Consider the following 18,485-nt stretch of genomic DNA (forward strand, 5'->3'; position numbering starts at 1 on the left):
GATTTTTCTTTTCTGGCAAATGCACTTTTAGGTTTGTTATTAAATTTGATCCATTTTGCAGCAAGTTAATACTTTTGGGCTATTCCAGTGTATTTTTTATCATTCAATATTATGTACAAAGTGACTGATCAAATAAGTAATGTATAAAGTGAAGCAAAGGCTAGCACATATTAACAATATATTAATTACCTTCCACTCAGGTTCATTGTTGATAACAATTGCCCTCATTTACTATGCTTATCAATAATTAAGATGTGTGGGAGGAAGAGTAGTAGTATTTTTACTGAAATGCTACAGCAGGGGTGTCAAACTCAATTTCATTGAGGGTCGCATCAGCATTGCGGTTGCCCTCAGGGGGCCGGGTGGGCGTGGCTAAAGTGCATATGGCCTACTGGGTGGGCGTGGCCAGCTCTACATCGTTCGCATCAAGGGTGCCTATGGGGGCCTGGGCAGGAGTGGGACAGATCTGAGGGTCTCTGGCAGGAGGAGGGTCTCTGGGCCAGGGCCAAGACAGTGGGGGCCGTTCCCTCACTGTTTCCAGGATGGCTTCGCAGGCCGCATGAAACCACTTTGCGGGCCGGATCCGGCCCCCAGGCCTTGTGTTTGACATGTCTGTGCTACAGAATCTACTTTGTAAATGATGAATTTGAAGAGTCTGAGAGAAGCTTGGCAACACATGAATCTGCTGTTTTGTTTTGTTTTTTTTGTATTAAGAAAATTGCAATTGTCATTGGTCAACTGTCCATTTCTACTATCAAGGCCCATGACATATGGCCAATTATTAATGTCTTGGGGTTAACACATTATATATTTCTTCCTTTCCACTGCAGGTGAAGCATGTGTGAAGGACTACAATGTCCTGCTAGCTAGGTAGAAATCATTCTAGGTATTACAAAGAATGGAATTCAAAGTATAGCAGCTTTATATTGCCTCTTCCCATCTTACCTCATCATCACTGAACAACAAATTTAATAACCTTGGAATTGGATAGGTAATGTTTTTTATATCACAAAGCAGGATGTCTCATTCAGTCTCAACTTTCTTTTCAAACCAATGACAGAGAGGCCTGGTATTTAGAGAAGGTTCCATTTGCAGGCTTATAATTGTTACTCAGTTGTGCACAATGTAACCTTTGTAATCACAATATTGAAATCCACATGCCAGGAACAAAATGGACAAACCACAGTCACGATATTCCTGAAGTTTCCAGAAGCATCTGCTTGATGTTATCAATAAACTGCCACTCTGAACAGAGGTACCACTTGCTGAAACCAGCATTATTGTTTTCAGAATTTAACTTTGATATATATATATTTTACAAAGTGCAAACAATACTGGTCTCATTCCTTACAAAAAAGATAGGCAGCAAGGCTATTTCTATTTCTTTCTTCATTAATAGGCAGAATACAATGATAAAGTACTGTACTTTTTGCAGCCTTTTAAACTAATAAAACATGTAATACAGCATGAAAAATACTAATAGTATGTTATATATATATGTATATACAATCATATTTACAGCTATATACAGAAATTTAAGGGAGAATCCTACAAGCCAAGGCCAAAAGCAGTATTTGTCCCCTAGCGTGTGTGGAGATAATTTTTACGAAACAGAGGATATTGGGTTATGTGGAGAACCCATTTGTGTCAGCACCTTATCTAGCCATTGCAAAGGTCCATGAAGATGGATCTCAATCCAACAAGGAGTACTTGTAACATCCTGGCGATGGTATTCTGCTCCCCAGCCCTACAAAAGAGACAAATAAATGGCAAAGGTTCAAAGACATTGTTGTTTTATTCTTCATTTTACTCAAGACAAGACTGCTGTCTGCACAGAAAAAATTCTACTGCATTCTAACCATTCATCATTTTCTATATAAAAAATGGTTATGTATTCATGTGTTTGAACTTATGTCTTTGTGAGATGATTAACTAAATTGCCACTTAAAAGAATTTTACTCAAAGTTTCCTAAAAAAAACAACACTTGTGCTTGGAAGTAATGAGAAAAAAATGCAATTGTGGATACCTAATTTGTAAAAAGCATGATTTTAATTCTATTTACACAGTGTGTGAATAAATCAAATCCATATGAGAGAATATCATATATCATTGGCTATGTGGGAAAATGTACATGAGTACTTGAGATGACTGTTAGTGCTGTTTTGAAAGCAGATTACAATCTTATATTTTTGTCTAGATATTGTTTATAATGGAGTATTTTAACTTTTATCATCTATTTGTAAATGGGAAAATAAGGGATACATGTAATAAAAATATATGGACTTGGAACAAATCCCAGAATTAGTATTAGTTGAACAATTTATATTGCATCCTTTAGCAAATATGAGTTATGGATTAATATAGAATACATCTGTCAAACTCTTGGTTCATTAAATGGTTTTCCATCTCCCTCTGGTGGAGGCTTGATAATCATTTCAGATTGGTGTTGCATTGATTCTTTTTCTTCCCAGAGCCACCTAGTATTGCAATTTATATTGTGCCATTTTTTGAAGATGTAATATTATTACTGAAAGTAAAGCCTCTATAATGTAATCTCTTAAAATGTTTGAACTTTGGTTATGTTTCAAAGTGAAACTTGAATCAAAAGAGAGTGAGTGACATTAATGATAACACAGAGACCCAATAAAAAATGTCCTTGTGGCATTTTAATCAGATATACCATCTTCTTCCAGAAATCAAATTCAGAATAATCCTAATTGAAGAGACTACACCTAGTGATAAAACTATGTCACAAATTACAAATAATTGTGATAATTTTTCACCAGTGGCGTAGCATGGGGGGTGCAGGGGGGGCCGGCCACACCGGGCGCAACATCTGGGGGGGCGCGCTCGCACTCACAGCTCTCTGCCCCTGCCTGGCTCACTCACTCACTCTCACTGCAGTGCTGGCTGTGCGAATCCGATCCAAGCCGCCGAGACTCGAGTGCTAAAATCCACGGGTTAGGGGGCGCAAATTACTTGCCTTGCCCCGGGTGCTGACAACCCACGCTACGCCACTGTTTTTCACTTACCTGTGTAGTACTTCATGAAGATACACAATTTAGCATATCCCATCCATTCATCCATTCCAAGCTTTGTATCTTTTAAAATGTTCTTGTAACAAAGAGGCCTAGTAAACCATTTCAATTTCATAATCAAAACTAAAGAAAGTTCTTACTTTAACAAAGCTCATCCGGATGGTGCACATCTTGGTTAGTTCATACACCACCTCGAAGCCATGGTTAACTGACTGGGCAAGCAACTGAGCGAAGAGTTGGTTGTTGAAAATCTTCAAGCTGCATCCACTGGGGATTTTGCAGACAGTGGCTGGGTGGAAACCATGCTGATAGTTACAGTTGCGGCTCTGTACAAAAATGCTGCTGTCGCTCACACACTCTGCATATACCTCTCCCCCAACATAATACAGGTGAACACCTTTAAGAGAAAAGAGGTAGCCAAGTCTAATCTTCAACATAGATTAAAGCAAGATTTGTAACTCTTTTTAAAAAATCCCTATGTTGTTTTTTATGTGATATACTAACAGTATGGCATTATTATGTGATGGATAGAACATGAATAAACTGGCAGGATAAGCAGTCTTAAAATGGAATCCTAAAGAAAGTGCTTTAGCCGTATGAATTCCTTCTATGGATAGCAAAGCACTCCCAGTTGGCGTGCTTTTTACATGGAACCCATTTCTATCTATGCAACCCTATGCCAAATTTAGGCTTAATAAAAATTCTGGTTGGTTGAAACACTTGCTGACCAGACCACTTTCACTCTCTGTTCCCTTCCCCAAGTGTGACTATAATATTTTTCCTGCTCATACACCTCATCCTCTCTTCCATGAACAAAAATTAATTAGAAATCTGTTCTTAACACAACAGTAAGTATTTCACTGATTTTTTTTACAGTCCACAGAAAAGCGTCTTATCAAATTGTAAGCCATTCAGAGTGATCTTTCTAAAGAGTTACATCTTTTTTTTTTACTGCAGTGGAGTCGAAACTTAGACACTGGCTAATATGTTAGATGCTATGTACAAAGTGAACAGGGCAGAGTGGTATCAGGATGAGGAATTTATTACATTATATTACATTAATTGTTAAATATAGCAAATGTGATAATTATATACCTATATGCTAATCTTCCTGTTTGGTTGCATTAAACATTACAATCAGGTAACAATTTGTGAAAGGGTTTTCTATATTGTAAGTAAAGCTTAAGGGTCCACTCTGGAAATTTGCTAATGATTCTGTCCATAACTTAAAACTTCTTTTATGCAATTCTGCAAAGGCTGGCAGCACCTGGTCATCCTTGGCTAATGCCTCATACTAAGCAGGATCAGACCTAGCTTGTTTTTGTAGAAGGCCACCAGCAAAGTTCCAGGCTGAAGACTAAATTGAGAAATAATAACAGCCCTATAAGAGACAGGTTTAAGCCCCTCTATGGTATTACTATGAAATTTACTATATATAGATGTCCTTGGGGACACAGGGAGTCAAAGGAAAGAGAATACCAAATTACAGCTTATACACACCCATATGTTACACGTAAATTACCCTGTCTTATGTTTAAATGCAACAAAATTATATTTTCTTTGTTCTAATTAGACATTTTTTCTGAGCCCCGTTTTTCTAATTTTTGCATTTCATGTGGAATGTAGACAAGAAAGCATTAATTTATTTTTCTGTAAACATTTTCAACACTTAACTTCAAGCTTTAACTATGTTTACTTTCTTTTATACTTATACTATATATTTATACTTCATTTTTTATTGTTGTCATAAATACAGTCAGGGCATTCATTAATATAGTGAATTAATTAGTAAATTAAAATAATAATACAGGTAGTCCTTGACTTACAACTTTTCATTTAGTGATTGATCAAAGTTACAGCAGCATTGAAAAAAGTGACTTATGAGCAGTTTCACACTTACAACTGTTGTAGCATCCTCGTAGTCACATGATCAAAATTCAGAAGCTTGGCAACTGGCTCATTTATGACGGTTGCAGTGTCCCAGGCTCATGTGATCCCCTTTTGTGATCTTCTGACGAGCAAAGTCAATGGGGAAGTCAGATTCACTTAACCACTATGTCACTAATTTAACAATTGCAGTGATTCACGATTCAAGGTCGTAACATGGGGCAAAACTCACTTAACAACTGTCTCGCTTAGCAACAGGAAGTTTGGATTCCATTGTGGTTGTAAGTCAAGGACTACTAGCAATATACATTTTAGAAACACAGTTTTGAACTCGACAGTTTTCCGAACCCAAGTGCTTCCAAGCAATGTTTCTTATTATTGCAGAAGGAATGTGCTGTTACCTTTTCCTATGTGCCTTCTGGTGTTTTCTATAGTAGAGTTCCTGTTAACGTTGGACAGCAATCCAAGGCAAAATCTGTTCTTATTGTTTGAAGGATCTGTAAAGCCATCTATTAGTATACTTCGAGAAGAGGCCTGAAAAGTCTCTCCAACTCTGTTATTAAGTTCATAGTATGCAACTGAACACCAGTGCTGTGGTTCCTCATAGCAAACAGGTCGGAAGTCTGGAAGAAGATTTCACAGATTAAGACGATGCAACAGAAATGTAGAAAGAAGCACAATAACCTTGAAACTGATTATATATCCAAACTTCAAATATACTCTCCATGTATAATGACACAGCAGGCACTGACAAAACAGAAAGAGATATAAAGATGATGATAAACAGTGCAATGCAAATGTTAAGCCATTGTGGTATTTCCAAAAAAAAGAAGAAAGGATGTGAATTTCATCATAGTAATCATTAGGAAAAGGACTAAATATACATTTTAATTTAATGATATCCATATTTAAATAGTGTGACTAAACCAGTGATGGTGAATCTATGACACGTTTTAATGATGACACACCGTGATGTTTTGGGCGACGCATCAGCATTCACCAACACCTGACAACAGTTATTCTCCCTGTCTGAGTTGCCAAAGAAACTGAACAAAAATAAATACAAGAACTATACAACCCTGCACCACTCAAACCTTAAAATGTATTCTCACCATCCATACCAGGACGTTATGTTATCTTCATATTTGTGACTGAAGGTGACATGAAAGAGACAGCAACTTGCAAAATATGATAGGAATATGGCAGTTGTACAGTTCAGTTGTCTTCCAACCATTGCACAGGGTAGTTGTTTGCACAGCAAAGCTCATTTTCAAGGAACAAATGCAGAAGACAAGTATGATTACAGTCTCCAAAATGGGTACACTATCAGTGATTGAGTGAAATCAGCTTTTGCATTTGTGTGCACAAGTGCATTTACTTATAAATAAGTATGTACAGAATTGTTTCTCTTTCGTTTGATGTGTGAATATGACATATGCAAGCAGTCAGGTTAGGCATTTATGAATTTTTGGCATAAAGTTCACCAACACTGGACTACTTTATACTCTGTATACTGTCTATTACATTTTAGATGTTGTTCTCATCTAAAAAGACATTACTGAGCTTGGAAAAGTGAAGGAAAGAATGAAACTATTGTGCCCTTGCATATTTATTCTTCAAGGAAAGATGATAACTTTTAAGTTTTTAAGTTCAAAGGTAAGGCAAGTAAGGGCAAAATATGACTAAGTTATATAAGATTATAGATGGTGTGGAAAATGTGGATAGTTTTTCATCCTTTAACAATATTAGAAAATCTGGATCATATATTGACATAAATTGCTAGGATATTCAGGAATGAATGACAGATGTGTTTCTTTGTACAAGGCATAAACTATGGAATGTGTTGCTATCAAATGAAATAGCACTCTGGCACGCACAAATCTGGGTAATATTCAAGGGCAGAAAAAGTAGATAGGTTTAAAAAGTGACTAAACAAATCCATGGAGAAGATAGCTACATACTGGCTGCAGAACCAATGATGATGATTCTTCACTTGATTCAACAGAGTTCTTTATACCTTTTTCAGGAGACCTTTCTTTAACACTGTCCTTGTCAATCTTGGCAAGTAGACTTCAACTCCCAGAATTCTCCAGCAAGCCATCCATGGAGGTTGAGTTTGAGAAAGGTGGAGAAACACTACTCTAGCAACTTATTTTCTCTGTTTTCATATTAAGTATGTATCCTAATTACTGTGTACCACATAAAAACTGCTTTAAAATGTTACCAGTTACTAGTGTCTAGTAGAGTACACCAGACAAAAGTAATAAATTTTAAATTTTAATATATAGACTTTTTTAAATTTGCATTTTCAAAATCTATATACAATCCAAATTAAAATTATACTGCACAATACTTGCAGTATTGTGAATTGTGATATAGCTCAATAAGATGTGTAAAAGAAAAATAGATGGGGGAAATATTTGTGAAAGGTTATATAATATACAGTAGTGGCCAGAATTATGGAAACCTTTGGTGTACAGTAGAAATGCCACCTTTCGTTAAGTTTCCACCAATTTTTCTTCTAATTTCTTTATAACTGTAGCCTTGTTCACTTAATAATACTATTTTACATCGCTTTCTGGGCAACCAGTCAACTCTTTGCACCATTACTTTAATTTTATTATGTTCTACAAGCTCACTAAATGAAAGAACACAACCCCCCCCCCCAACCAACTGGATAGCGATCACATAACACACTGACAAATGTCCTCCTCTCAGCTTCAATACATGACATCAATAACTGAATCCTACTGTGATCTGATTGGCTGATTGCCAAAATAAGATGACACCTGATTGGCTCTCTAAACACTCATTGGCTCTCTAAACACTCATGCTATCCTGATATCAACCTAAGCAAGTTGTGCTTCCTTTTTCTGGTTATTTGGCTATAGCTTTTCATAGAATACAGTACAGATACTTGAACAAATTTTGTTGCATTACATTCTTGATTAAATTATCTTTCCATTGATATATATTTTTATGGTACTACTCCCAAAAAGTGGTGTTATTAGCCATCAAACCTCAAAAATACACTTCCCCCAAAAGGTTTCCACAATTTTGGCCACTACTGTATATGTATATAATCTGCATATTAGGAGAATGCATGAAAGTAGATATAAACCGGGGGGGATGTTTTTAAACAATTACAAAAAATGCAGAAATAGAGCAGAACAATCATAAGTTGGAAAAAATGGAAAACTATGCAAAACAAATTATTAACTCTGTAAGGAATTAAGAGTAAACCTGCTCCAACTACTTAGAATAAAAATGGATTAAAGAGGGATAAAAGTTGCATAAATAAAATAAAATAAACCCATGTATCACTAGTATTTACTTTCTTGAATTGCTCTTTCTCATGACAATTTTTCCCCCTCAGAGGAAAATCATTCAAATCTTCAACAATACCATCAATATTCAAATCAAATCAATAGAAGACCATTCTGGTCTGAGTCTAGCAAGAGGAAGTATTTGGTTAAGGATCTCTCTGGATGGAGATTGAATGGTTCATGGGCTAACAATCAGGTCTGGGCCAAGTCCTTCCCTCTATGGAAAAAAAAATACAAGTCTTTACATACTTTCAGGTTCTCCATCAGTAGATTTACCTCCATTGGGCAATGACAGCACTAATGGACTGTCTATAACTGCATGTACAGGACATCCATTGTGGTTTCGTGGTGTTTCTCTGGCATTATAAGGTGGAGGAGGTGTATCAGCTAAGAAAAAGAAAACAATGCTGGGCTTGATATTTCATAGCCTGCCTATATAAATACAAAGAAAAGGCTTCAGAGACTGAAGCATAAATATTTACTAACACATTGTATTACATTAGATTGGATGCTTACACATGATTTCATTTTATACACAAATAAACCACAAAGAATCCAGATTCTCTGTTACAACTTCACACACACACACACACCACAAACACTCTCCTGTGAAATAGATTGGACTGAGTAAGTCACACAAAGTCAAACAGGGAGCTTCTGTGGCTAAAATAACTAAGTTTCCTTGGCTCCTAGTTTAACATCTTTACTACCCTATGCTGGGTCTCTTTAGTAATTTTTGGTAGAATTATCTTTTATTACTACCAATTTTCATATCTTTTTTTGTTGCTTTTATAATGTTAAGGTTAAGGTAAAGGTTCCCCCGCAGATGCGTGCTAGTCGTTTCCGACTCTAGGGGCCAGTGCTCATCTCCGTTTCAAAGCTGAAGAGCCAGCGCTTGTCTGAGGACGTTTCCGCGGTCATGTGGCCGGCATAAATAGACGCTAAAGGCACACAGAACGCTGTTACCTTCCCACCGTAGTGGTCCCTATTTTTCTACTTGCATTTTTACGTGCTTTCGAACTGCTAGGTTGGCAGAAGCTGGGATGAGTAACAGGCGCTCACTCTGCTATGCGGCACTCGGGATTCGACCCGCCAAACTGCCGACCATCTGATCGACAAGCTCAGCGTCCTAACCCACTGAGCCACCGCGTCCCTTTTATAATGTTAATATGCTGCAAACTCTACAGTCTTTAGAGCTAGTTGAGCTATAAAAACTGTGGAATAAATAAAACAAATAAATATGCCACTCTTTACACTCAAATTCTCAGAGTAATACAGCTGTTATTACCAAAATTGCTTGAACCTGTAACAATGAGGTAGCATTGAAAGCTGGGTATTTTGTTTTTGTTTGTTTGTTTGTTTGCAAAACTCTTAGAGTGGCGTGATGGCCTAGTGGTGAAGATGCTTGCCTCCCATCCAGAAAGTTGAGAGTTCAATCCTAGGTAGCAGCCAATGTTTCTCTCCCATAGCGCAAAGAGAAAATGATCTGTTGCCAACTCCACCTAGGCATTAGGAAGGGCATCCAGCCAGTAAACATTTAGCTCCATTCAGTCACTCTGACTCTACCCTGAATTAAGGGATTACAGGTTTGTACAAAGAAGAAAGAAAGGGAAAAATGATGCAAAACTCTGGTTCCTAAAAAGAAGTTACTGTAGACTGAATATCACTCAACTAGTTTTCAGGAATAGTATTTTGCATACCTGTGAGCTCATAAGGACTTCCCGGTGCAGAAGAATTTCCTGGGGAGTCTGGGTAGCTCATACTGCTTGGTGACTGAGAGTACATATTGGGGGATGCTGGGAAAGAGGTGCAGGGAGGCTGCTGGAAAGAATCAGGGTAAGTTGCATTGTGAGGCATCAGTGGCTCACTGTGAAGAGATGTGTTCCGGAATTTGGCAAGGAGGCTAAGATGTGGGTTGAATTCACTATGTCTTGGAACCAACACTGGAGGTAACACTACAACAAAAGAACAGAACAGATGTTTTGAAAATAGAAACTCTTGCAAGTCTTCAGAAGTATCTCATTACTCATCTCCAGAATTTTCAAACAGACATTACAGAAATTGGAATATGGTGCTTTATCTCTAAACTATAGCCTTGCTAAAGTTACAAGCTATGTATTTTCCAAGATCTGGCACATTTGTCACATTATACAATATAATACATTTTAGGCTACTTCTGAGCTGCTTGATCACAAGCATGTAAACAGAAATAGTAGCTCATTTATTTGGAACCTCAAGTCTAGAGATTTGTGGCACTACTTTAAGGCTAAAAACTGCAGCAAGTACAAAACTCCATTGTTAAATTAGTTAAAAGACAACCCACCAACACGATTTTGAAGATAGTTTATGGCACCACCCCGCTATAAAGCAAAATTCAAGGTATTGGTAGTAAAGGTCTGATATTCTTTATGAGCCTGTCCAACAACTAAGATCTTGTGGAGAAGCTCTCCTTAGGGTGCCATAGGTAAGTATCATATGTAATACAATGGACCAAGAGAGGACCTTTTTTCAAAAGAAACTAAAAATGGATTCCTTCCCTATTTCATTACAATTAGTCATGGGCTTTGTTAAGTTTTCAGACAGCTTAAGATGTATTCATTCACATAGGCTTGGTACTGCTATGACTGCTTCCTGATTATTATCCTTTATATTTTTAAATGGCTTCAGGTTTTAAATTTTTGCCAGTTTTGTAAGGTTTCATTTGAATTATTTATTTTTTAAATATATATTTGTATGGAAGCTGGATGTGTGTTGGCTTTAAATAAGCTGTGTTTCTGAGGTAACAATTTTGTAAGTATTTTTTTTTAAAAAAAATCCCTCTATACGTTAGAAATTCTGCATATAGGAACTTTGAAAATGCATGTTTCCCACAACTGTGTTCATATTTTAAAACTGATTTTCAAATCCTTTTTCTTTTCTTATCTTCATGGCTCTAGGTTTCTCACAATCTCTGCTATCTTTATTACATTTCACCCCTCTTTGTGGCAGGTAATCTAAAAAGGTTGAAATTGTCTAGCTTGCCACTGCTCATCATCACAGATTGATGGTTTCCTTAAGAATCTAATCTCTGAAGGGAGAATGTTCCACTGCAGAAAAGTATCTGTTCTGCTGCAGAAAAAGCTTCCTTCTGGTCCCTGTCAGCTGAGATTCTTTGGATGGCAGGATCTGCAGCATGCCCATTCTATTTGATCTGGTTCAATAAGTAGAAACTCTAGAAAAAAGGCAATCTCTCAGATACTTTGGTCCCTAGTCAGGTAGGGCTTTATAGGTAACCATCAGCATCTTGAATTGCACCCAGAAACATACTTGTAACCAATGCAGCTCATGCAGGAATGATGCTACATGTACCATATATCTGGCACTACTATTACCCATATGGCTGCATTCTATACCAGTTCAAATTTCTGTACATGTAGAGCATGTACAGTACTCTTAATATGGAGATTATAAGGACATGAGCTACCATGAGCAGGGTTTCCTGGTCCATATATGGACCAGCAGGAGTCCAAGAGGACCACCAGATTGCACTCCATGTCTATTTGAGGCCAGAACCATAGATGGAAGATCTTTGTCTCCAGAGGGTCCAAATACCCACAGCCACTCTGTCTTGCAAGTTGGAGTCCATTTCACCTCATTCAGTTCCCAAGAGCCCCCAGACACTGGTATACGGCATCACTCAAGGGGCCTGGAGTAGAAATATAGAGCTGGATGTTATCACGTACTGATGGTATCTCACCCCAAACTGACGGATCACTTCATTCAATGGCCTCAGCTTAAATAGAAGGGGAGAGAGAACAGAGTCCTGAGGCACCCCAAAGATGTCTTTGCCTAGTACATGGAAAACATGTAAATATAATATAATAAACCTATTGTGTAATTTGGATGTTGCAAAGGATTTATGGCATGACTGAAAATAGATACCGGTAGAGTTCATTTATTTTGGAATGCAATGCAGATAAAAGGTTTTGGAATTTGTCACCAAAACAATAGTAACATGTTTTAGATCAATGGATCATGGAGTTTGTTTGTTGTTAGGAGAACTGAGAAATAAGATACAAGAGATAATCCCACAGTGTTCAAAGAGACTTTATGTAATTTTTCTGGTTTGGGTAGCTAGCAAGACAATCTGTCACCACACAGAGAGTCAACTGTTCTCCTTCCTCCTCCTCTAGTGGGATTGCAGTAAAACTGTATAATAGATTCCTTCCTTTCCCTGCGTATTTTCTCTCTGTATTTTATAAGATACACATTTGACAGGCAGTGATATCATATGATTAAGATGTTCTTCACAAGGTAAAGACTTAAAGGAATCTGCAGACCAAGAATGACTTGAAGTCACACACAGACACAAAAGCCAAGTACCAAACAGTGCTCTGCCACTATTTTTATCTAATACAGAGTTCTTTCTTAGTGATTTTCAATGAACATCTATGCAACAATACATTTCCTGTATTTAGTGTAGTCCTAAGTAAGAAGAATTTTACAATTTCAGCACCTTGGACAAGAACAAGAGATAGAGAAAGTTACATGCCAGGTAAGCATACTTAAAATATTTTCAAAAAAAGCAAATGAAAAGCATCTGGTTTGATATTTCACCTGTAGTCCAGAGTGTAGTATTATAATGGCTTTTAAAAAGAACACAAAGTTTTGTTTTGCAACTGGTACACAAATTATTAACAATAGGCCAATTTACATAACTAAACTATCAGGTTAAATATGATGGTAGAATTTATCTAGGCGAAGATGCATTTCTTGAACAAATTCTTATGTTTGTACCATTAAAAATCAACTGCAAATTTTTTTAAAAAATACTTTTTAAAACTACCTGATTAAATGTAAAGAATCCATTGTCTAAGAGCCACTAATGCTATTATTAATATATTCACTTATTACTATTATTGCTATGCTATTTTCAGGCATTCCATCCAATAAATTAATAAGCATAGCATTAGAATTCTCCTTGTGTTTTCTTCTCAGGATCTTGATCCTCCCAAAGTAATCCTAACTAAATGTTTGCATCTGAACTCTTTGACCTACTTTGATCTGGCTACTTTTTCCAATCACAGCTTGTACGCAGCTTCCCTTTTTTGCAGGCAGAATAATTATGAAAGATGAAATAGGCAATCAATGCAGTGCTATCCTTCATTAAACATTTAGACAATTGACTTACCTGGGGTTTCCACTCTTCGATAATGGTAAGGATTAATGCAGACTTCTTTCTGCTTTGAGCCAAATGGGAATTCACAGCATTCCAGAGGTTTTAACTCATGATGAGACTGCAGATCAGGCCAGCGCCACACTCTGCAGTAAATGACATGTGGCAAACCTTTGCGATGAGATACTTGCAGCCTTCCATCCAAAGAGCGTGGGATTGTCACACACTTACTGGGCTGCCCAGGACAGCTAAGTGCCCTCTCCAGTTCCTCCATGGCACCTTTTTTTTTCTTCAGCTTCTTTACCAAGGAATCCACAGCTTTTTCTGCCCACTTTTCCTCTTCATCTCCTTGCTTCCAGCCCAATAGCCTCTTTACAGCTGGGCTGGTGAAGGAGAACAGAGAACTTATAGGGGTGCTGGAGTGCATAAGAATCCGAGATTACTGGTATAATTTCAATTATTCAATTTATTTTTCTTTAATGAAGAATCTCACCACTAGAAATGATACTCCTTCAAAATCAGTCTTTTCTCCACATACTCTGGCTTTTGCTGGATATATATTTAATCCCAGTATCTTCAAGTAGAGAACAATTCTACAACAGAAGGGAATTATTATCATATTTCTCTTTGCTTTCTCTTCTGACAGTTTGTCACATCACTTTCTAAGCAATATCACAGATTGTCAAAAATCAAGAGTATTATTACTATTGCTATATAAGATTGCATACGTGTCCATTATATAAATTCCAAAAAATAAAAATCTGCATCTTTTCACAACATATGTTTTTTAAAAGTTGGGAAATATTTATCAATAAAGTTGAACAATTCCTTTTTTCCAGAGGTATTTCTTACCTGGGAAATAATAAGGAAAAAAAAACCTAACATAACTTTCTGTAAATACCATTTTCTTTTGCAGCAGTCACCATTTTTCACTCCTTACATACGCGGATGCATAATCTTTTCCAGAATGCCAGCACAATGTGACTAACAGCGAAACAAAAATAGGCTATTGGAGTCCACTGGAATGGATATCTACACTGTCAAATAATAAATAATAAAAAAATCAAAACACAAAGAAAAAAGCAGGAAGAAAGAAATAACTGAGGTCATCTATAGTTCAGCCAAAATAAAACCCCACACGAATATCAGAGTGATGTTATGGGGTAGATCTTGCAAGGTTGGGGCAAATTGCTCCCTTTCTTCCCTTTCTCAGAAAAAAGATGCCCAATGTTGCTATTGCTTCATTTGCATAGCATGTATATTTCTGGATGCTCTCTGTAGCTCCCAGAACAGTATGTATATGTATATGTATATGTATATGTATATGTATATGTATATGTATATGTATATGTATATGTATATGTATATGTATATGTATATGTATATGTATATGTATATGTATATGCATATGTATACGTATATATATGTGTGTGTGTGTGTGTGTGTGTGTGTATATATATATACACACACATATATATATACACACACATATATATACACATATATATATATATATATATACACACATACACACACACACACACACACACACACACACACACACACACACACATATACATTAATCCCATTTATATCCCGCCCTTCTCCGAAGACTCAGGGCAGCTTACAAACTAAGAAGCACAAATCAATGTGCTTAGCAATAGCCTTCATTCTGTGTATTGCCTGCTTATTAGGGCTTTCAGGGTTCCCCAAGCGGCATTTTTACAAAGTCAGCTTATTGCCCCCAACAATCTGGGTCCTCATTTTACCTACCTCGGAAGGATGGAAGGCTGAGTCAACCCTGAGCCTGGTGGGATGCGAACCTGCACTAATTGCAGGCAGCTGGTGTTACTTAAGGAGGCATTAGCCCACTGCTCCACCACGGCCCTGCAGACCTCCAAATCTTCCTAATGTTTTGCCTTGCCTTGCTCCCCTCAGCTATCATCACTAAAGAAATCCCTCCACATTTAAGTTTTCTTGCTCTTCTTCTCCCAAAAAACCTTTCTGCCTAGAACAATTGTTGTGCTTCTGGACAAGATCAGCCTTGTTTTGTTCACATGCAGAGCAAACATGCTTGTTTTTAACTGGCCACGAACCATCCAGAGCCCATTGTTCTATGCAGAGAACAGATCATGTATGAATTAATTTGCACATCCCTACCTTCCCTTCCTTCATCCCAAGATAAAGGGAGTGAGAGGTGGGAAAAATGCAAAAATGAACATATTTCCAGCTTTGGAAATATGCTCAACAGGAAATTTTGAATAGGAATCAAATGTAATCTACTGATATATAGAATCTGTAACCTGTAACAATAAAATCACAAATGAATTCTTGGATAAAGACACAATTAGAAGAAAGAAAAAAAAGGGAAAATTGATTGTAGAATATGCCATGTATTGATAAAATAAGCTAAAATTATAGCATCAGTGAGAAAAAGACAAGAGGTTAGTTCTTAGATTTCTTCTTTATAGGAAGCAACACTATGACTCAACATGAGATTCAAGGTGCTGGTGATGACCTATAAAGCCCTAAATGGCTTGGGTCCGGGTTATTTGAGGGAACACCTGCTGCCAGCATCAAACTCCCTTCGTCCAGTGCGCTCACACAGGGAGGGTCTTCTCAGGGTGCCGCCGGTAAAAGATTGCCGGCGGATAACACCCAGGGAGAGGGTCTTCTCTGTGGGTGCGCCTGTCCTCTGGAACCAGCTGCCCGTGGAGCTTAGGACTGCCCCTGACCTTCGTTCATTCCGCCGGGACCTGAAGACCTGGCTCTTTGACCTCTCCGGCCCAGGCTGAGAATTTTTAACTGGGGTTTTTATTTTTAGGGATAATTTAATCTTTTTTTAAAATTGTTTTTTAACTTTTGTATTTTGTATTGGTTTGATTTGAAAATACCCTGTAAACCGCCCTGAGTCCTTCGGGAAAGGGCGGTATATAAATCTAATAAAAAATAAAAAAATAAAAAATAAAAATTTTACTCAAAGCTTCCTGATAAAATAAATTAACTTCTTAGGTAATCACCACGTTTCTGTCCTTTAGCTTCATCTTTTCATTTCCCATTTTCAACAAATTTTAAAATGTAGATTTAAAAAGAACTTTCTTCAGATCCAATAAATCAATCCTGATATGACATCTGTAAAATTTGTAACATGGGTAGTCCGTGACCTACAAGAGTTCATTTAGTGACCGTTCAAAGTTACAACACTACTGAAAAAGTGACTTATGACCATTTTTCACACAGCATCCTCATCATCACATGATCAAAATTCAAACGCTTGCCAATTGACTCATATTTATGACAGCTGCATTGTCCTGGGGTTATGTGATCACTTTTTGCAAACTTCTGACAAGCAAAGTTAACTTAACAACTGCAGTGATTCACAACTTGGGCAATAAAAGTCATAAAATGGGGCAAAACACACTTAACAAATGTCTCACTTAGCAACAGAAATGGGCTCAATTATGGTTGTAAGTCGAGGACTATCTGTATTGTTACAACAGGAGATACAGAAGACAAACATAATATATAGGCATTAATGCAAACATAATTAAGTATATCAAAAATGCACTACATATACTGTTGGAATCAAAGATAATTGCATTTCTTAATTTTAAAAAGAAAAAGATATTTTAAAAATTTGGATCATATTTAAAATGGATGAATACAGGGCTTCAGATGTTTAGATTGCAAGTCCAATCATTAGGAGTTATCCTTTTATTGCTTTTATTATATAAGCCTTAAATAACCCCTTTTTATTATTGTTCTGTACATTATGCATTGTTTTGATTGTATTATCATCATCTCCTTAGTGGTCGCCTGCTGCCCTTTTCTAATCTAAAGCATAACCACAATTAAAAACCTCAGAAATGTCAAAATCAATTTCCTGGAGAACATTCTCTTATATTGAATGTTCTATGCTCTAGTCTATGCATTGCTAACTTTGAGCTGACATTCCCAGATACAAATCTATTTTTGGTTCTGAAATATACTGGAAAGGATAAATAGAGTCCCTTTCTTTGTCAGCTTTACAGTAGAGTTCCATAACCTAGAGCTTGGCAAATGATATAACCTGGAAATACTGAAAGTTTCAATTCCAACACATCCTGGAGGTACAAGGTTGAAAAGAGATACCTTAAAAGCTTATTAAAATAAGTTTGCCTCTTTAAGATTACTATGAACTGTTTTGGAAGGAAGTTGGCATCCCATGGTAATAAATAATAAATGAAAACAGGTGACGGTATGGCCAGAAAAAAAGTATGAATTGGGTAGTATCAATTTTTTAAGTAACATAATGCAATTTGGTACTCTATCCTATATCCCTATGCATTTGGTGTTCTGTTTTGTAATGACCAAAGCGATATTTCTTATATAATATAAAGAGTGAAATATCTATCAGATGTAATGTAGAATGTTTTAGAACTGAAGAAATTCTGAAGATCATTAAGAGCAGCCATTGGCATTAAAATGAGGTCTTAACTCTATTATAAAAGTGTTCCTTATCATCCAGGATGTGCAGTTACAATGAGCTAGCAAAGTATACCATCTATATAAGAGTATCAGTGGAAAATAAATTTTGGGAAACAGAAATTAAAAATTAGTAAACTATTGCTAATGAAAAATAAATAGTTTTGCCTCATCATGCCTTAGAATTCAAGCACCACCATGATACAGAATATTATTTATTACACAGATAAAAAGAAATTTGATTTACCAATGCACAGAACACACAGTCAGTTATCTGTACCTGAGACTGTGCACAAATTTATATGTCTGATGAATAATATATATTAGACACACAGTTGTTAGGTATGCAGGCTAAATTTGCATTTGTAACTGGTTAAGGAATGCTAGTAGATACTTATTCTGATTAGATGAAGAACCATTTTGATAAGCATATAAAACACTGCAGGACAGGTTGTATGCCTATATACATACATACATAAAAGGTAAAGGTTCCCCCGCACATGCGTGCTAGTCGTTTCCAACTCTAGGGGCCAGTGCTCATCTTCGTTTCAAAGCCGAAGAGCCAGCGCTTGTCTGAGGACGTCTCCGTGGTCATGTGGCCGGCATGACTAGAC

At 36.8% G+C, this 18,485-nt stretch overlaps 1 protein-coding gene across 2 annotated transcripts in view; it reads right to left on the reverse strand.

Annotated features, from left to right (window-relative positions):
* Positions 1-635: 635 nt before the first annotated feature.
* Positions 636-18,485, reverse strand: part of SMAD9 (SMAD family member 9) — a 39,178-nt gene continuing 21,328 nt past the window's right edge. The window contains exons 2-7 of one of the 2 annotated variants that reach the window (XM_081327273.1): positions 13,423-14,000; positions 9,953-10,207; positions 8,502-8,639; positions 5,328-5,549; positions 3,180-3,436; positions 636-1,747 (exon numbers count right to left, since the gene is read on the reverse strand). In XM_081327273.1, the coding sequence (XP_081183399.1) occupies positions 1,604-1,747; positions 3,180-3,436; positions 5,328-5,549; positions 8,502-8,639; positions 9,953-10,207; positions 13,423-13,834 (1,428 nt within the window). In that variant the 5' untranslated portion in view covers positions 13,835-14,000 and the 3' untranslated portion in view covers positions 636-1,603. Of the gene's footprint in view, positions 1,748-3,179; positions 3,437-5,327; positions 5,550-8,501; positions 8,640-9,952; positions 10,208-13,422; positions 14,605-18,485 lie in introns of those variants that run through there. The other variant, XM_081327274.1, reaches the window with a different exon arrangement.

The sequence above is a fragment of the Vipera berus genome (assembly GCF_964194415.1).
Source record: "Vipera berus genome assembly, chromosome: 4".
Classification (NCBI taxonomy): domain Eukaryota; kingdom Metazoa; phylum Chordata; class Lepidosauria; order Squamata; family Viperidae; genus Vipera; species Vipera berus.